Genomic DNA, 21,577 nt, shown 5'->3' on the forward strand with positions numbered 1-21,577 from the left:
CATTAAGAATTCATGTTATTTCATAGGTATAACTCTTGTGGGTAGAGGTATAACAATAGATTCATAGGTATAACTGTAACTTTGTGGTGGATATTGTTTTCAAGCCTTTTCACAGTCAAAAGGGTGCATAGTTTTACCTAGGACTGAGCATCTTCTGTGGAAGTAGCAGAACTAAGGAAGATAAAAGAGCAAATATATTCGGTTCAAGTCAACTAAGTGCATTAGTTGAAAAATATCTTGCCAATTCTATTACCAAGTCACGCTGATATGAATATAAATGAAAAATTCGGTTTCAACCCTTTCTATTATTAAACTACAATAAACACAGATTTATTATTTTTATGAGCATGCAAACATGTTTTTCTTAAGAAGTATGAATACTTTTTAATTATTGTTGGCAGGATTTAGTTGCAGTCATGTTGCTCTGACCTGTATCTCTGTAGCTAAGTTCTGTGGATGTGGTCGATGTCGATGCAATCTGCCTACCACACTCGGCTAGTGGGTGCTGACCTAGTCTGAGGTGCCAGCTAATTGTGATTTCTCCTGTTAATTGTTTCAAACTAGTTACCAAAGATCAATACTTCAAAACAAAAGTTGCAGTTCTGGTCAGTAACTAGAGAACAATTTTACAGATATGTCTTGTTTCTCCAACGCTTTTCTTTTGGGTATAAATAAATGCCTGCTATTATGCAAATTCATTCTTCTAAGAGCATGACACTAGCAGGTACAAAGTGTGCTTCAGGCAGACTGAATGCTTACTTTATTTCAATTAAAATTACTCTGATGTTAGAATTCAATATACAATACCCAGGCTGAACATAGTATTTTTCTGGAAAAGTATGCTGTTTTAATTCAACACAAACAGAATGCTTAAGTAGCAAACACAAACCCTTCACATCTTCAGGCATTGAACCCTTCTGTTTTGTTTAATGTAAAAGCATGCTTGATGGAACCATAACAAGTTCTTGGAAAACAGAACAAAAATAACCCCTCTCAGTAATTGTTGAAAATAACAACAAATAAAAGATGCCTAAGTGATCTGAAATGAAGATCACAGGCTTCACAAAGAAATGCCGGAACAGGTTCAGTAACAGCACCAAATAAATTATGAAATGCTCTGTCTTTCAGCCTGGAATCAAGTTAATATGTTTTTATTACCAAACACAGAAACAGAAAATGTATCTAGAGAAAGCCACATGCTTTTTTTAAGTGGACTAAAATTCTATGATTCATAGTGAGGACATATTATTGCTACATTGGAATTGATTTTTTCTAAAACAGAAAATGAAGAGGCAAAACATAAGTAATATGATGTCTACATATTCTAATATTAGCTTGCTCTTTATTTCTAGGTCATACTGAAAGCTGACCTATCACAAATAATAATTAGCACTGATTTGAATTAGTGCCAAGAACTGTTTTGATACATAAAATTTAGAATTTTTACATAAAGGTTAAAAACTACAACAAATCAAGGAGTACACAAATTACCCACAAGTGCAAAAAGCAAAAATTGCATGTCGTGCCTTTGTAAAAGCAAAAGTTGATCATGCCTCTCATTTAATGTGGAACACGTTTCTGTGGCATTTTGCATAGGCATTTCTCCTCTGCTGCCGGAATGTAATTGTATTTAATGCTTCTGTTCTTTCTTCCAAATTGCACCGGAATTAGCTGAAGCACTTAAGAGTTGGGTAAAAAAAGGAAAAGCAAAAGCAAGTGATGGTGCCCAAGAGAGAGGAAAGGAGCAGAGACAAGTGCAAACACAACCTGGGTACGTGTGCTGAGCTTCCTCAGGAAAGCAGAGCAGTGCAAGCTCAGCTGTGCCCCACACCGACCCAGCCAGCACGCCAGGCATCGTGCACACACGCATAAACTGAAGGGGCAACTTGGTATGTGTGCTACCACCTTAGTGGTAGAGCAACAATCCACTTCTAATGCTCTTCAGCTACAAAAGGTCCCGTTAACCATGTTAAGTTCCTATCTTAAAGCCTCCTATTACACTATAACCCATGTATCATAGAGCTACTTGGGGCAAATCCAGCACCTTTCTTTGTACACACAGATCTTGGGCAGATCTTGTCATCTGGACAATAGTCAGACATCTCACTCTGAAGCAGGAATTACCATAGGCAGCAATACATGAATTTTGCATCACTAGAATGAGAAGCAATAGGCTGGGATGTCAGTATGCTGTAAAACCCTTCTGTGTCTTACACACGGGAATTCCTTCTGATGCAGGCAACAGCCTACAACTGGTGATTGCCAAGACTTTTTCTCTAGTGGCCTACCACATTGGTTCCAGTAGGAAACTTTCAAAAGAGAAGGAAAAAAAAGTGGATCAATATAAAAATATAGACATGTATATAGACATGTTTTATTTAGTAAACCTGTCACCTCTATTTGCTAACACAAGAAAAAAATACTTCATAAGCCATACCATCAAGAAATATTATGTAAAGAACAAGCCAAATATCAACTATTAATCAAAATTAAATGCTAAGTATTATATAGAATATTATTTTTATTTCTAATATTTCTAATTTTAAAAAACTATAAAGATTAAAATCTAAATAATAATAGTATATTTCACAAAAAAATCAGTTTCAAGTTTTGCTTATTACACAAAGCAAGTGTCATTCTGTAGCATGGAGTATTCATCTGGAGTGCTATTTATTAAGAAATGGAACCTCCTGCAGCACAGAAACTGAGTTTTAACTTCCCACAAACTGAATAATCAAAATTGATCCCTCTGAACACCGAGCCTAACAGTGGCAGTGATAGTAAATTTAAATGTGTGCAACAAACAGAGTTGCTTTTGCTATTATTCACCAGGTGATTCAAGTATTAAACACCTTCAAGCTGTATGAATGTGCTAAAATTCTAAATGCAAAACACAAAGTTCATGCTGCCAACAGAAAAGTAACCGGACAGCTGAAGTTACACCAGCTTTCAGCGCAGCATGATTCATCTGTATTCCAAAATGGGCATTCCTCCCTCTGCCTTCCCTGCCCCAGGTGCTGTGCTTTGCTAAAGAGGGCTAAGCCCACGTCAAGCCAGCTTTGGTTTTTGAAATGCAGCAGGTTAGGCACCGGCGCTGTCCTCACCTCTCTCGCTGGCGTCGTCGACGAGGACGATCTCCTCCAGCATGTGCCGCGGGGAGCGGTTGATGACGCTGTGCACCGTCCGCAGCAGCGTGCTCCAGGCCTCGTTGTGGAACACAATGACAACGCTTGTCGTGGGAAGGTTGTCCGCGTACACCTTCGTCTTACACCTGCAAACCAAAGTAAAGCAGGCTTTGTAAAGGTCAAGGCTTCAGTTAGAGCTGCAAGTCTGAGGTTTCTCTCTTGAGGATTGCTACTAACATCCTGGATATGTCAATTTTATGCAGAGTGTGACAAAGGAGCACACAATGCATATATTATACATGCTCAAAGTGCTATAAAGTTTGCCAAATTAAAAGAGAATTAAATTCACTTTCCAAAGTTAGCATGGAAAATAATAGGTTTAGCTTTCCTAACAGCATAGATAGGACATTTATATAAACTATGGCATACGCTTCAAGTAACCCCACATGCAGCCGAAAGTTTTACATTTCACAATGCTATTTTAAAATAAATGATGTTTTCATTATCTTTTAGAAAAATCAATACGCTGCATCCAAAGTGCTGATCACAATTCTGAAAAAATTCCAATTCTGCTCTAAAAATTAACCACACAAATTTAAGTGTTCTCTGCACAGATCTGTTTCTCCTGCACATTTAAAAATGACACTGTTACTTATGTAAGATTTGATGTTATTAATCCTTTAAGAATCCAAATTGAAGAAATATATGCAGATCTCAAACAAAAGGAAAACACCGAGGTGGAAAAATAAATATATTCAACGGAGCTCCATTCCAACAGAAAAGCTTTTACTAGATCCCAAATCGTTGAGTCAGTTCACTTTAATGTAACCTGATCTAAATGCTACAATACATTAACAAGTATTCATGATTATCATCCTAACAGCAGCACTGTCCAAGGGCTTGAACAGCACAGAGTGCATATCCTCTACCCTAAATATCCACAAGCAGTGCTTAAGGAGCAGCCTGCTAATACAACAGGATCACGGTGTCAGCATCCAATACCACGCCAAACAGTGACACGAGGAATGTCAGCCAGAACTAGGCTCCCAACATCAATATTTTATTAGCTGGATAACTCATTTAGCCAGAGCACTTCTCAGAGCAGCTCTCACAGCAAGCCAGCATTTCAGCTCTGAGGTGGTGACAAAAGCCCAGCACGCACAGACATCTCAGAAGGGATCAGTAAGTCCAGGTGCAAATGAAGAAATACCTGGAAAGGCTTCTGTGAAATCATTTCTGAGAATTGAACCAGCCAGATCAGGCACTATCTGCCTTCGATATTATGCCTACTTATTATACAACTATGCCAAATTTAATTATTCATCACATTGAACTGAACATTATAAAATCTTTATGGAAAGCTTCCATATATCCCTACATTATCCTGATTTATTTCACATGTTAAAAAAAAAAAACCAAACTTGCAAAGCATGCCAAATGAAAAAGCAACTTCTTTGGTATCCCTTGAAAAATAAAACAGCTTTTCACAAAAACACTATGAATTTCAGATGAAAAATTCAATCATAAGCCAAATAATTTTATCCCCATGTTTGCCATTTGTTCAGTCTACTTTGCTACTTTAAACCCGAAATGTTTTATTCCTTCTGCTGCACTGCTCCCTAAACCAGAAAATAAGTTTCTGACTGTAGACCTTTAGCTAAATAGTAATACAAATCCACCAATTGCTCTGCTACTTTTTGGAAGAATATTTGTAAAAAAGTTGAGAGAACCTGTTAGCAGTTCTCTATGAAAAGCAGTAACAATGTGTCATTCACCAGGAATATCATGCTGGGATAGCCACAGGATCTACTATTGTAGTATGAAATCTGTCATCTTCAGCCTTACCTTTTATCATGGTTTTACACAAGATTTTATTTTACTGAGCTCAAATCAATGAACTGGTATAAACATCAGCCAAGTGATCAGGGCCTACAATGTTTATACAGCATTGCACTGTCTGAAATACAAATATATTAAAACATTTGAGATCTGTCATTGAGGAGGAACTTTTTAGCACTAATAGGAAGTCTTACAGGAATTTTTTGGGGATCTCCTCCCCATTGCAAGGCATTCCTCCTGCTCTGTCCTGCAGAAGATGAATCTTCACTTTGCCAAAATGAAACATGTCTATTCTCACCCCCAGAGGCCAGCCCTTCCTGGGATAACAGCTTAGGAGTGACCCTACACTGGCACTTGGCTGCTGGCTAGGTTTAATCCATGACACTTGTTTACCAACATGAAAAGGGCTGCCAGGAGAAACACGGGGTGGTTTCATAACAAAACTTGCTGAGCATTTTTGAATGCTATACTTAAAGTGTTTGGTATGAAATTCATTGATGCAGGCAAGACAAATGAAAGGGTTGAAAATATGAGACTTGTTTTTTAATTTTCCATTTACCTGCCCTTCTATATATATTCTATTTTAGCTGTATCCATACAAATTGCTATGAATAAATACAAAAAAAAACTTGTTTTGAATTTTGAAAACCTCGGTAACTTCTGCCCCAGGAATATATTGCTGCAGAACATAAGACAAATAAAATAGAACACTTGATGCCCATGATTAGACATTACCCTTCTAAGGAAACCTCATGCTTTATTCTATTAACAAACATTTAAATAAAGAATTATTTTGTCTTTCATTTGAAAACAAATTACCCCAGAAAGGAGTACTACAGAATTTAAAATAAAGCATTAGCTTCAACCAAGTTGTGCAACATTAGAAGCAGAATAAAACCATGAGGGGTATGACACACAGGCAATGAATTAAGGACAATTTGAATTTTAATGAGCCACTAATACATTATGTTCCTTTTGTTGGATCGTGCCTCAAACTGTTTTAAAATTGAGTGCATAACATTAGGAAGGCATACCATCTCCAGTAATTTAATGAAGACTCCAAACAGCAGCTGAGAATGTCTACTCCTCATGGAATGCATCATCCTTTCCTTAATCTACAGCATTCACTGTAGATTATGCAAACTCTCATCTAATGAGACTCCATATATTATTTAGATTGTGGAAACTCCCCAGAAACATCATATAATTCAAATATAAACAGAAACTTGTGTCCTAAAGACACTGAAGAAAACCAGGCCAGATTGTTAAATACAGAGTAATGGTATTGTCTTCCCAAGTCACTGTTACAGGTGATGGAGCCCTGCTTTCCTGGAGATGGCTGAACACTTGCCTGCCCATGGGCAGTGGTGCATGAATTCCTTGCATGTGTAGCTTTTGGTGTCCTGATTAAACTGATTATCTCAACCCATGCATTTTTTTCCCTTCTACCCTTCTGATTCTCTCCCTCAGCCCACTGTGAGCAAGTGGCTGCATGGGGCTTATTTGCCACCTGGGGTCAAACCACAAAAGAAATAGAGTGGAAAATTACATAGAAAATAGAATTAAAATTATGAAAGAGTTTTAATGCCCCATCAAAAATCAGATGTGAGAAAAAAAATTACATTTAGTATCTAGGCTTTTTAAAGCTATTTTAGAAACACACAACTATAAAGATATGACTTTGCTCTGACCTTTGTAAGATGCTCACGCTTACTCTTCACAGAATTTCATCTTTTTGTAATCTTACATCATATATTCAGAATATTGAGTACTGCATTCTGGTCTGGGGCCTTCAACATAAGGAGGGCATGCACTTGTTGAAGCAATTCCAGAGGAAAGCCACAAAGCTGTCTGAGGGCACCTCTCCTATGCAGACAGGCTGAGAGAGCTGGGGTTGTTCAGCCTGGAGAAGAGAAAGCTCTGGAAAGACCTTATAGCACCTTTCAGGACCTAAAGGGGGTATAAATGAACTGGAGAGGGACTTCTTACACGAGTTTGTAATGATGTGATAAGGGAGAATGGCTTTAAACTGAAATAGGGTTAGTTTAGATTAGATAATAGGAATAAATCCTTTACTGTGAGGCTGATGAAACACTGGAACAGGTTGCCCAGGCTGTGGATGACCCTGAGAAATGTTCACAGCCAGGCTGGATGGGGCTTTCAGCAACCAGGTCTAGGAGAAAGTGTCCCTGTCCACAGCAGAGGGGTTGGAACTAGAGGATCTTTAAGGTTCCTTCCAACCCAAACCATACCTTTCCATGATTCTACGATTCTCTGATTCCATGAGAACAGTTTGGCCCAGCTCATTGTAACTACGTAGTTCACATCTCCCCAAGAACACAGGGCAGTGTTAGAAGCTAGAATACTTTATAACTTGAAAACAAATTTAATGGACTAAAAACAAAGAAAGGTGTACAGATCCTAGCATTTATCTGTAACACTGCTAAACAAGAACAGTAACAGCAAAATAAGCACATGTTGTCCCTGACAACCTGTAGCCAGAATCCAAAGTTTTAAGTCTATTACAAAAGCTTTTTAAATGAAAGGCTAAAAGCTACTGCGAGGTTTGTTTTGCTTGTCCATTATTGCGACTCTTTGTGAAGGTATAAGTTGAATCTTTCATAGAAGGTCTGCAGGTTTTACATGGGAAGATATTCAGAGAAAAAACCTGAGAGAATTTTATTTAATGGACTAGGTATAATCACTTGAAAACTACCTGATGCTACTTCAAATGCATCTGAAGAGCCTCTGAATAAACTGCTTTCCTAAATTTGCTTTCAACCCAGAGTACAAACAGTCCACAGGAGATGTTACAAAAATAACCAGAAGAGACAACAAGTAAGGCAATTTTGTCTAAATAAAATTAAGCCATTAAATCTCATAGCATAATTGTTGCTTCAGCACAAACTTGCAGGCAAAGAAGACAACTTTTCATTTTGCACTTTCTAGAACATCACAAGCATACACACTCAATCCTTTTTCACATCTAACAGAACTCTCTTCTCTCCTTCCAGCGAGGGAATAAGGAAACAAATGTACTTCGCCACTGCAAGGGCAGAAGAAATCTACCAGATGATCCTACAAGATGCTTCAATTAAATTCATCAGAAGGTGAAATTCTTCTGATACCCATCTGATCTCCTCAGTGTCTAATTCAGAGATAAAAAAGCTACCCACTCTGGCCACAGCCAGGCATGCAGAGACTCAGGAAACTTGGGACAACACTTGTGCTGTCCTCATGCTGCCTCTCTCCGTTTACTGTTGGGCCTTTGACAAACATTCCAAATAAAACATTAGCAAAACCCTGCAACTGTGCAGCCATCTTACTACAGAATAGCACTTGGCATTTTATCAATATTATAAAATTGCATTCATGGATCAATTTACTTAGATATTATTCCTGAAACCCAAGATTGAGTGCTACATATGTAATGTTGGCAAATCTTGAAAGACATATTTACAGTGTTAGTAGTGATCTCTGCACACCCTTCAAAGGCATACTAAATCATCTCTGAAAGTGAAAAACAAGGATTTACTATTTGGATAGCTCTTAAATACCTTCTCATAGACTAAAGAAATTACATCCCAAACAAAGCTACAAGCAGGGAAGAGGTCTTGTAGAAAATCAGTTATACACTACCATAATGCTCATGCAGTGAGACACAATGAGGAAAACCTCATTACTGAGGCAAAATATGAAATAAATTTTAGGTCATTTTCTAGAAATGTGAGGGCATAATTACAGTCTGCATTAGAAATAAATGCTAAATTTCTAAAGTACTACAGGACAGGTTTCTACCCCTTCTGATGCTGCCAACATGTTGTTCTCCACAGAGGAGAAATGAGACAACAAGATACACATTGGAACTTGTTTTTTAATATGGATTGTTCAGAATAAGGCCACTGATATCTAGCTAATCATGAAAACTAACAGAGTCAGACACTACCTGAGATATGATTTGCTCTACTTCTTTCCAGTTCTATTCCCATATTCCACCAGCCTTTCAAAGGAACAAGCCATGAGCAATAATTTACAATGGCTCAAAAACATTAACAGCAGTAAAACATGTATGCAATCCTTGTTTTCTAGCCCAGTGCACACAGCCCAGAGCACTCTGATAAAGGACAGAGATGGAACACAAGTAAAAGAGTCTCCTGTGCTCTGAGCAGCTCAGTTGGGCAATCCCAGTGGAGCTCAGATTGGTGCTCGTACGTGCAGTATGATAACACAGTGCCAATGCATTTCTGAAAGCTGAACTAGCAACAGACTGGGGAAGGAAGGGAAGCGTGTTTAGTCTTCTTACAAATTTAATACAATCTCTCATCTTGGATACTACAAACAACAGTTATAAATAAAAACTGCAGTTATAAATAAACGGCATCCCAGGACTTAAATTTGACAATGACACATAGGAGTAATCCAAGTCTTGCTGAAAATCAGGTTAGAGCTGAAGTATTGACAAAATACTACACAGCACAGCCTCTGTAATAAATTTGTTTAATATTACTGATGCAGTACAAACAACTCACGTTTCAGTATTAAAATACATTGAGAGTCTCTGGAAAGTAAGCATCAGTATCCTTTGCCTTGAAAACACACATTTATTTTCCTTTGAGGTTACAAAAGTTAATTCCAGATCAATAGAAAACAGAATCAGAAAATCTGAACTCCCCTCATGAAGCCTCAGGTTTAATTACTGATATCTGATGAATATCGCTGCAGCACTATAAAATGTCAGTATTCCATTGCTTATTTGTTCATATGCTTTAAGTTATAGCCTGCAATAAAGTTAATGTTACAGAGCTGAGGCACAGCTATGCCTGACAAGAAACCTCCTCTCTACTTAAATCCAGGTGAAAACAAGTTTTGAAATAAAACTCAGAGTCACCCTGAAGCTGTTGAGACTGACCTAAATTTCCATCAAGGGAGAATACCCTGTAGCAGGATATCAGAGAAAATGTCAAAACACTATATCAAGAACCACCAGGACTCAAGTCACGGGGTGTTTTTCTGGTAAACACTGACTTAGTCTTTCCTGGATCACAGAATCACAGAATGTGCTGAGTTGGAAGGGACCCACAAAGATCATCAACTATATGCAGCAGCTTCATAATATCATTTAACAGGGGGTGCTAATGAATCTGCTTTTTACATAAGTTTTAAGAACGCTCCAAGCTCCTAAATTGAAGACAGTCAAGCTGGATAAAAATCTGATTTTCATATAGAAGCAATACAGTTAAAAAGACTAAAAGCAATTCTTCTGAGAGATAGGATCACTAGCTGTTGAAACACGCCAAACCACATTTCACTACTTAGATTTTGCATACCACCACAGCTTTAACTTGCAACTGAACAAAGAAAAAGCACAGCAGATAAGGTTGCAACAAAACTTCATACTACCTTGAACGTGGTTCTTCTAAGCAAATCAGAACAGTTCATTTTAGCAAGAGATTTTTTTTCTGTAATTCAGAATTCTTTTCTGTAACTCATATCACAACTTCAATTATTCTTTCTGAACAAGTGCCCTGGATGCAGGCAAATCCCTTATCCTTATTTAAACATTTCAATGCAGCCTGCTTAATATCTTCCTTCAATAGTATTACATAATTTACCTGACATCAAGAGTATGAAATTTTCCTTTCTTCTGATCTCAAAGATTTGGATATAAGAAAGGTCGCATTATCTCATGAGTCAAGTAGAAATCTTCTTAAACCCTGAAAACAAAATCCAAAATGGTTCTTAAAACCATTGTGGTTATAGAATTCAAGCAGAATTTCACAAAAATAATAGTAGCTGCAATTGACTATTTTCCTTATCCTGGAAGCGATCACAGAAAAGCATCTCTTGACAGAAAAAAGACCAACTCTGTCCTCAGAGTCTGAAGTTGAACCTAGATCTCTAGACCAATTATTTTCCATACCTGACCTAACAATCTGAATAAATTTCAGGATATGGTAGCTCATCCAAAATAGATGAGCATGAATAAGAAGATTGCAATTAAGAATGAGACTGCCAAGTGTTTGTGCACATATTCATCTGAGTGTGTGTGCATATATATATATATAGCTATATATATATATCTGTGTGTATATAGTGTAACCCCTTCCCACCACCAAAAATAAAAAACCAACAGTTTACAGGAAGTAAGCTGATATTTAATGCTATTTTTTCTGCTCTAAGCTTTCTCTAGGGAAAAGGTTTATAGAGAATGTCTTTCAGCTAACTCACTAAATCAATGTGAACAAGAACAATTCCAAACATTGATTCTGCAACAGGCAGCAGAAGCTATAGGCACCACAAAAGCCAGATGAAAAAGCATTCCTGCTTGAAAGAACGGTGAAGTCTCTAGTACCTCTCATGCTTTCTGGCTTCCATGACATTGCTGCAAGTTACACTGCTGGTGATGAGGTCAGCAGATTTCTTTACAGATGCCAGGTTAATTAACAGTCTGGATTTCTAGCTTGAGTCAAAAGCTCCACTTATGTTGAAAACTTTGCTCTTTTTTTAATTGTTTTTACATTACTATGACCTGAGCTAAATGATTACCTGAAGTTCACAAAGTATATCACAACTTATGGAGCTATTTAAATCCCCGTGGCTTTATGAGGATTTTAATGCTCAGGGTCTAAGAAAGCTTTCCTCCCCACCACGTTCCACATAATCCAGTGCAACTGTGGGCTGCTGCCAAATGCAATAAACCCACCTTTTGCCATTACAGTTTAGTCTCATCCCCTTCTTTCCACCAGATCTGGTAATCAAAAATGTGTGTCTTTCTTCAGTTTATTGAATCAACAAACAATACTTTTTTCTACTTTTTTGGTGTCCATCCAGTCAGTGAACATCCAGGCCACACAATCATCAGATTAGCATCAACAGAAGTGATGAGAAAACTTCTTTCATCTGCAGTCCGCATTTATACCAAATTATATGTAGTATAAAACTATCCCTTAGCTATTCTTTTGAATTAAATAACTAAGTAGGAAGCACACTTTTACAAGCCTCATATAGAAACAAATACCTTGAGTGCTGTCTTTTAAAAAACCTATGACATATTACACTTGAGTCCCAAGACCACACTCTTGCATGTGTGCCTACATTTGTTTTACTATGAATAGTTCTACTCAAGCTATTTTCCTCACATTGAGATTATGTTAATTTTATGGATGTGTTATATTTTGATTCAAGTATAGTATCCTAAAGTATAAAGCAAATAAAATTGCTTTGAGAAGATATAATTCTGAATTCCAGTATATTCTCATGTGCATATGTCATACTTAAAATCAGCATTATATTTTTAAAGCACAAATATGAAAACCAGATTGTTGTAACTGAAAGAAAATATATTTTATCATCTAATTAACAGTGCTGAAATCTAAATTCTATTATTTCTAACCAAAGATATGACAGAATCAGTCAAAATTACTATTTTACTAGATTTCCTCAGAAAGAAGACCAGCATAATTGCCATAAACTCCACAACATACATGTAACATAGAATATTGGCTTTTAACTTGGAAAATTGTCTACTTCCTCCTAATTGTGGAAGTAAGCTTGGCAGCAGGAACTAAGCAGGGTAGTTTGATCCAGAAAAAAACACCTTTAGAATAATAACAATCTGACAACATTAATGTACTAGTTAAACACAAAGATCTCAGAGATATGCACCTTTCTTTTTTCCATGAAGTGGCTGAAGTTGTAATTTGTATGGATTTAAACAAAGCTGACTCAAAATATGTAGGGTCATCTGGCTAAAAACTCTCATTACACCTTAACATGATTTATAGCACTCAAAATACCAGCACGCCTACCTTCCTGAGTACAGACAATTTGAGGAAATTATAGTTAAAAGATCCCAGACTCTATGCAGAACTAACTGAGGTATAATAAGATGCCTGATAACCTTAATTCTGGCAAAATTATACCAACTGGAAAACAGAAAAAGGAAGATCTCTTATGCCAAACTGTATAGAACCTGTAGCCTTGGAAAAAGGTTTGCTGAGGGATCAGCAAGGAGCGTGGATACTCCTGCTTGCTGCAGGTCTGCCTGGGGAAGCCCATCACCATCCAAGAAATATCAACCTGCAACTATGACACCCTGCTAGCACTGCATCACAAGCTCCAGTGGGGACCAGAGCCCACATGAACACAAAATCATTCTGTCGCAGCTATGCCTTCATTCCTTGAAGACTTGATTGCTTGTGCCTGAAAAAAAACAAGTGTTTTAAGCAGCTCTTTTCAAGTGAAATGTGTTTTAAATTCACAACAGGGAAAAAATGTCTACTTAAAAGTTTTATATAGTCCACAAATTGTTATCTAATGAGTTCAGGCTGGAAAGCTCAGCCTTAGAACACAATACTCATTCTTCATTTTGGAAAGCAGCTTCTGAAGTCACCTCCAACTACTGTACTGAGAGCCAAACCCAGTCATACAACATGTGCAAATTTCTTGCCTGCAACCCCTCTACTTTCCAGGCTGAACACCAATCTAAGGCACACAGGGCACAGCTGAACATGCACTTTACTCACTGGTGCCTATTTTATTCATTGCCTCCCTCATCTTCAGCAAAATCAAGGCAAGACTCCAGTGTTCCTGATCATCCATCTTTCGCTCTTTGCTGTCATGTCAAGCCCACAGCTGCATATTTTCCTGGCAACTGTGAATCAACTCCCACTTTGATGATTGATTCACAGGCTAGAATAAGACATGCTTGCAAGAATAATTCTATTAACAACTTAAAATCAATCTGGTATGCACAGCTGCTTCTTCCCCTGCAACAGCTTTCCTCCAGAGGTTGTAGCCTTGTCCATCATATTAGTTTGTTATACTAACATGTCGCAGTCCAGATTCAGGGAAGTATCCAGGCTGAAAAATTTTCTTCTGGTTTAACATTTTCTGTTGAGTAAATCACACTCAGCTGGGATAAAGAGAAGTAGATCAGTGTTCCCAGTTACAGACACAAAGTGACCAGCAATTCAGGCACCTATCAATGATTTCATAGGTGTCTGTGTGCATCAGTAATTTTGTGCCAAATAATAAAAATAGATATAAACCTGAAAATACAACTGGGGCACACTTGGCAGAACAGAGATGCCAGCTTCTGTAGATGTCTTTACTGAGGAGTTCCCTTAGCTGGAGAAGTGCCTAGAAGTTATTAAAGAAGCTCACATTTCTGTTCTTCTAGTAAGGGAACAAAATTTCTTGGCCGAAACAGAAACAGTGTGACCAGAGTGGATCATCTGCAGAGATTAACCTATGAGCACTCCAGGACAAACACACTTGCTTTTGCACAGGTGATAGGGGTTTGGCAGAACTAGAAATTAATTGAAGGATGAAGCAGTCTACTTCACAAACTCCTCTCCAGCTGACACGTCATGCCATTCCCATTAAATACATGTGGCAAATTGGTTCTGGCACTCTTAATTCCACCAGCTTTCCAATGATTAAACGCTAGGCAAAACCTCTGCAGGCTTCTGTACTTCAGAAAAACTGACATGCTGGAGAATTAGAGGACTTGAAATAATCACTTCTTCCCGCCACACCACATTAAAGGAAGCAACCCACAAAACTTGTGAAGAAAATAATTACATGGTTGAACAGCTAAGCGTGCCTTTGAACATATCCTGCTTTTTCAAAATCTTGATTGAAAGTGCTACTGGCAGCTGTGCTGTAGGCATATAAGTGTGGTAAGGAATGATTAAAAATTACCCATTCTCCTTCTCCACAAACTATTTCCATATTACCAGGGACATAGATAGAACAAATTACAACAGAAGTAACACTAATGCAGCAGAGAGTGTTTCTGACTTTGGAGTATTTTGACTAATCAGATAAATAGTTTCATCAGACATACACACAACACCAGAGTACATTTATAGTGTTCACAATTCTGAACATGGTTACAGTGTTCTTGAAGAATAATACTGATCTGCACATACAGATTAAGAAACCCTTGCATTGTAAACACAGTATTGTACTCAAATTTGCCAGAGAAATGTTAAGATTCTCCATGACTTCTTAATTACCATGACCTTATAAAGTACACATTGAAAAGATGACAAATGGTAGAGATTTTTGGGAAGCGTTTTTCTCTCAAAAACTACTAAAAACGCATACACACATAAATGTTAAAATTTTGGCAGGAATTTACAAGAAAAGAAAAATCCAACTCTCTCCTGAGACTATACCTAAAATTACATACAAAGATTCCACTTTCACACACCAAGTATATAGAAAAAAATGGAAAAGAGAAGAAAATGCAACATTACAAAACTTATAGAACATGTCTCACTGTGAAACACAATAACTGCAGAGTTGGGAAAGATAAAAATTTCTATTTAGCTAAACTGGATTTTGAAATAGCAATTTCAATTGCCTGCAAATTTGAGTGATGCCTAGGTCATAATTTTCTAATAGTTTATAACAATTTCTTTTTCCATTTTTGTCCAATTCAAAGCCTAGACCTCTCAAAGGTTAAGATAAAGTCAACATTTTAGAGCGTCAAATGTACATTTCATATTTGAAAATTGATTTTAAACCTACATTATTTCAATCTTGTGAAATAATATTTTGAAAAATACACCTCCATTATTAAGAACACCAGCAATGCATCAACAACACCAGCCCTACCAGGAACTCCAGAATCACTTTCATCACAACAGATGAAACACAGATCACTACAAACCAGTTTTTATCACACATTAAAAATGAAAAGCAGTAAGAGCTTCATCTCACTCTGCTAATATTATCTTCTAAGGTAGGAGATGAAAACAAATTCGTTCAGGAGCTAGGCCTTGTGTATACAGCAGCAAAGCAGAGCTTCTAAAGAAATTATTCTTGCAAGATGATGTAGATAATTAGGAAAATTTTGTTTCTTCAGTTTTATTCAATCTGAATGCCTCTTTCATAAAGATGAGGGGTTGAGGTGGGGGGAGTCATCATCTATCCTGTCATAGTCCCAGAAGAGTAGAGCAATCTTATTTTTTGTTAAAACAAGACTACATTTTTTTTTAAATTACTTATGATTCAAATAGCTCTGAAAGGATCAATATTCTAGAGGCAAGATCAAAAACAAACCAGATGGATATTAGGAAACATTATAATGAAATCTAAATGAGGCTTTGCACATTTCATTAGGTAAGAAAATTTTTGAAGTATTTCTCTCATCACCCAATCTCCTTTATTTTATATAATGCAGAATTTTAGTCTGCCTCATTACAAGCAATGCATGAATTTTTCAAATAAGTGATTTTTTCTTGAAATGCCAATGCTTAAGTTAACTTTCCTTCAGCCAAATTAATTTCTATTCCCTGAACAGGCTTCATACTTGTAATCAGATTTAAAGTTGAATACAACGAATAAAACTAGTTTCTGCTGGTCCATCTTATATACAGATTTTTTTTCTATTTTACTAATAAGTATCTTACATACAGAAATTCTCCAACTGTTTGCTGGAACAGTAATACTTTAGAGACCTGTACTGTTGTTTTGGATTAGTCTTTGCACATTCTTCATTTAAAGAGAGTACAGTTTTAATACAACATAAAGTACTTACCCTTCTAACCTGACATCAGGTAAAGATCTGTTGAGTGCAATCATTTCACTTGCCATTAAATTAAATTGATTTATTTTAAACATTTCTTTCATTTTCTCTTGCTCCTCTTTTGGAATGACCACAGGCTTCCCCATCTCTCCAGGTCCTTCATGTGGTTTTTGTACAGGTTCTGGAACTTTGAAAAAACAAAATGTTACTAACACCTTTTAAGCTTGTTTTTGTTAGTCTATACATTAATCTATACTCTAGGAGTGCTCACATTTAGAACAGTCCTAAACCCACCAGGTTTTGAAAGTGAAAACCAATCTTCACATTTGGGAGTTTAACAGAAATAGTTAAATGCTTTTCTTACACATCACAATTCAAGTAAAAAAACAATAAGGATTTATTTCTATCCACTATTACATCATAATTGACTTTACGAAGTTCCTGTAAAGGAAAATTCAACTTTTCCAGGAAAGCCTGCATGTGCAAGAAAAATCTGGGATATAAATGAGGGGAGACCTCACAGACCCTTGCAGTCTGCAACTTCTGGAGGGGAAGGGGACGGGCAGGCACTGTTCTCATCTTTGTGGTGATCAGTGACAGGACCCCAGGGAATGGCCTGAAGCTGAGTCAGGGGAGGTTTAGGTTGGATATTGGAAAAGGTTCTTCACCCAGAGGGTGTTTGGGCACTGGAACAGGATCCCCAGGGAAATGGCATCAGAATCAGCCTGACAGTGTTCAAGAAATCTTTGAACAACACTGACAAGCACATGGTGAGACTCTTGGGGAGTCCTGGGCAGGGCCAGGAGAGAGACTCAATTACCCTGACGGGGCACTTCCAACTCAGCTTATTCTGTGACTGTGATAAATGATGTTCCAGAACACTAAAGGTTTCATTAACGTGTAGCTTTACATATATTTCCACATTTTTATTGTCAGAATGACATTGACAGCAACAGTTTAGAAACAATTTCTCTTGTTTGTACTAATGTTGCTTTTGTGCAACAAAATTATATTTTGAAGGTTAATATTAGTAAGAAAACATTATCAAAACAGTAACACTACATGTCTTAAACCCAAAGAAATTTAAATATCAAATATCTGATCAAACTGAAGAGGAAGAATGGGAAAAAAGGAATTCAGACTCTTTAATTACTTATGGTTTTAAACCAAATATGTAAAAAAATCAGAACAGTTTTTAAAAAGTTACACTTCTCTTTACAAGTGCCATTCACTTTTATCCTGAACAGAAATGCTCAAATACTAAATTTAAACTATATTACTGCTTTACAAATTCAGCAAGACTTTAATTTTAAAAATAGCAATTTAAGATCTAAACAGAGGAACAGAAACTATTTTAAAATAAAGACACCAAATCCCCAAGAAACAAGCTAAGCTTCAAATTATCTTTAATTTCCATCTAGGATAGCACAGTGCAATTAAACCTTAGGCAGAGAGTAAACGAGAGTAAACAGCCACATAAAGAATAAAAAGAAAATTAAAAAAAAAAGGCCTGAGCCTTCCATCTTTGCTGAAACACTAAGACTTAAATATATATTACAATAAATGATGCTTTTTGCATCATTTACAGGTTTTGCATCATTTTACAGTTAGCACCAGTTAGTGCTAACTGGCAACAAGCACAACGTGCTCCTTGAGAAACTTCCACTTTCAAGTACCTGAAGCGATTGCACTAGTTGGATTCACACAGGAGCATTTAGCAGAGAAAATCCTCCCATCCTCCTCCCATCACAGGGTGTTTTCTTTTAACCAACCTCTCCTTGATGGCCTGTTGAGCCATAAAACCCCAGAAGCTGCCAGCCAGTCATTCATCCACTGAAAATGGATGGAGTAAGTGTGTTGGAGCAAATCCTGAACAGATGGGCCGAGGTGCTTGTTCCAGCCACGGGCTAAGCTGAGCCAGCAGCTTGCTTTGCATCTTTTGCCTCTTCAGAAGGTGCGGCTGGAACCTGCATCAGAACTTGCTGACTTGCAATTGCATAACCTTTTAAACTAGAATTTGTGCCTTCCAGGGGGTAATTAACTTGAAATTATGGTATACAAAAAAGTAATTATTTGGGCTTAATTTTATACATTCAGCGTGGTATTATTATCTGGGCTATCACAGCAATTTTTCTTAAGTGTATAGCAATGACTACATAGGTTCACTTAGACAGAAAATTATTTAACAATGGGTGTTCCACGTACCTAAAACAATTAAAAAACTCTATCAGATATCGCTGTATGCAGCATGTTTTTCAGAGTACTGAAGAGTATCTTATCCTACCAAATGACCTATTTAGAAGAAAAAAATAATTTCACTTTTCATTTACACTTCCAGTTCTTTCTTAACTTTCACTAAGCCAGTTAAACTGAATAGCTAAATCAGCCAAAAGCTCATCTCTCACATTTGCAGATCCTCCTCTTAAGATGAGAGTTTAGCACATGACATGTGCTTAAGATGAGAGTTTAGTTTAGTGACTTGGATACTGGTGTACAAATTCCACAGATTCATCAGTTGAATTTTGAAATTTCATTAGTAATTATATACTGCTCAATTACACATTTTACCTCAGTTCTCCTTGCAGAAAATTCCAGCAACAACTAAACCCAGATATTTGTTTAACTCATTAAACACAGGCAGTCAAGCTGAGGCACAGGCAGGGCAATGACTTTCCAAGAAAAGTTAACCATCAGAAGATGTTCTCTCAAGTTTCTGAGAACTATCTTCTCTTGGGTTTTTTTATGGTTATCTGTTTCCCCACAGAAGCACGTAGGTTTCACACAAGCACTAACCAACAATGTTTGCCCAAAATTACTACTAGATGCATTGTTAAGAATTCAAACCACAGTCCTCTTTTGTCAGTTAAATACAGAAAAAAAATTTATTTTGAAGGACTCTATGTACTTGGTAGCATTCTTCTCACAAACAGAAATCAAATTTATAGCCACAGGTTTCAAAACTAAATGAATGACTGAATCACCACCTGATTAAATAAGAAATCTAGTAATGTATTTCCAGATATTTCTTATTTGTATCAGTAAACCATTAGTTTCAAAGAAGGCTTGATCTCTTCCAGATCTTCATTAAAAAATCGGGAACTCTTTATGTCTGTGGACTACAATTTTCTTTTTACCGGGCAATATGCCTGATGAAAACCAGATAATTCAAAATCTAAGACCATCTAAAGCCAGGAAAAAGGAGTGGATTCTTCTGGTGAGATGCCTTTCAAGCCCATGTAAACTGACCAATGCAAAGTCCAGTCAACTTTGGAGGCATCACCATAATTACAAGAGCTGTTTGGACACGTAAAAGTTCAGAGCAGTTCTGCCTCTTACATGCAACTCAACCTTAACAGAACAAGACTGATTTATGAGAAATGGTTCACATTTTCAATAATTAAATCTTGAAATTGCTCACTTTTCTTCGTAGGACTTTTTCATGCAGATGAGGTTATTCAGAACCAAGACACAATTTAGAGATTCCATCTTTACCAGAGCTTGAAATTCAGAATACAAAGTCTTGATTGGCAATTGACAAAAATGGCTGGTCCTAGTTTAACTTTGTCATTGCTCCAGGAAAAAAGTGTAAATAGCAAGGAGCTGAGATTACATGACTCTTGCAATTCACCAGTCCTAATTCTAAAAAATTCTCCAGTGTCCCTAATCATTACACAAGGGGGAAGGTACCTTGAGGTAGAAAAAAACAAAAGGAAAGATAATGAATCTGAAAGTTTATTTAGAAATCACATCAAGTGCCAAAGCTGGAAGTTTGTTTTTTTTTAATCAGACCTTTAGGAAGCCTATAACTGGGGGTAAAGAATGACTCATTTAATTTTCATTTAAGTCAAGACCTGAGGGATGACATACAGGGTTCTTAGAGAAATAAGACAGAGCTGCACAGAAAAAAAAAAAAATCTTTATTACTTAATTAGTAAAACCGTGGTACTACCTAGGTATATTTTGTTTACAAGAATGGCCCCTAATGGTCCCTAAGCTGTTGGAGAACATCTTGAACCCTCTCTTTAAATCTGGAACTTGTTTACATTTATTAAATAAAGCTCTATTCCTGGCTTTAAAGTCTAAATTGTAATGTCAATTTCCATAGGAAAACAATAATGCTTAAGTAACTATCCCATAAATTTTAGATTTGGGATAAAAAACATAACATCGATGATGTAACTTACTACGGTCAAGTGATTTTCTTTCCAATTCATAGCAACATTTGAACTTACAGCAACAGCCTTCTATAGACAATTAATTACCCTTTGTAAATTTTATTGATTAATCACCAGGAATTACGAAAAGGGAGCCACCACCCAGAAGATGTGGCAATAGGAAGAGCATGTGTGGCATTTTGGATAAGTGGTGTGCACCATCCATGTCAGAGGAGGCAAGGCAACCTCAGAGCTGAGCACCGGGAGGGAGCTTTCCCCCATTTTCTCCCAACCCCTCTGGTCACACCAGGGAGAATAAAGAGCAGCAACATCAGTCAGCACAAACAGGGGCTTCTCACAGCTCATGGGCTGTTGCTGGAAACACTGTTGGGTGTTCTGATCCCAGCTCCCCAGCTTACCTGGTGAAGCCACTGCAGATGTCTTCTGCCTTGGTGGAGAGAGTGGGCAAAAGCTTAAGTCCCCAAACAAATCATCCCACACAACTACAGTCACTAGATTCCAGCTATCCCTCCCTCTGGTATAATCTTAGTTAGTCTTGTACTCTCCAGACCCCATGCCAGGCCCCCTTTTCCCCAAGGCATCTCCACTTCCTGGCTAGTGGCCTGTCCCTCTTCTACCTCACCTTTTGTCTCCTCAACTCCACACCTGTGTCATTTCAACTCCCAGCTTTTAATCTCTGTCAGAGCAGACACCAAGGCTTTCATCCCACTCACCTTACAGTTCCCCACAACCACATACACCAAGTTTTCCACAGTTGCACATTCCTTTACTATTCCTGATTTTCAGCAATGCTAAAAACATTACAGCAGGATAACCTAAAATCCAGTATTAGACATATAACCTGAAGTTCCCGATTTAAGATGCTGGCATCTTGTGCCATCAATACCAATGAGAAAGAG

The 21,577-nt window shown here is 37.3% G+C and overlaps 1 protein-coding gene across 6 annotated transcripts in view; it reads right to left on the reverse strand.

Moving 5' to 3' along the window:
• GALNT1 (polypeptide N-acetylgalactosaminyltransferase 1) overlaps window positions 1–21,577 on the reverse strand; it is an 85,954-nt gene that overhangs the window by 20,074 nt on the left and 44,303 nt on the right. For 5 of the 6 annotated variants that reach the window (XM_021528777.4, XM_021528775.4, XM_021528776.4 and 2 more), the window contains 2 exons: window positions 16,516–16,690; window positions 3,105–3,271 (listed from right to left, as the gene is read on the reverse strand). In XM_021528777.4, coding sequence (XP_021384452.1) covers window positions 3,105–3,271; window positions 16,516–16,690 — 342 coding nt within the window. Of the gene's footprint in view, window positions 1–3,104; window positions 3,272–16,515; window positions 16,691–18,708; window positions 18,782–21,577 lie in introns of those variants that run through there. The other variant, XM_085573667.1, reaches the window with a different exon arrangement.

Source organism: Lonchura striata, chromosome 2 (genome assembly GCF_050655825.1).
Source record: "Lonchura striata isolate lonStrDom1 chromosome 2, ASM5065582v1, whole genome shotgun sequence".
In the NCBI taxonomy this organism is placed as follows: Eukaryota; Metazoa; Chordata; class Aves; order Passeriformes; family Estrildidae; genus Lonchura; species Lonchura striata.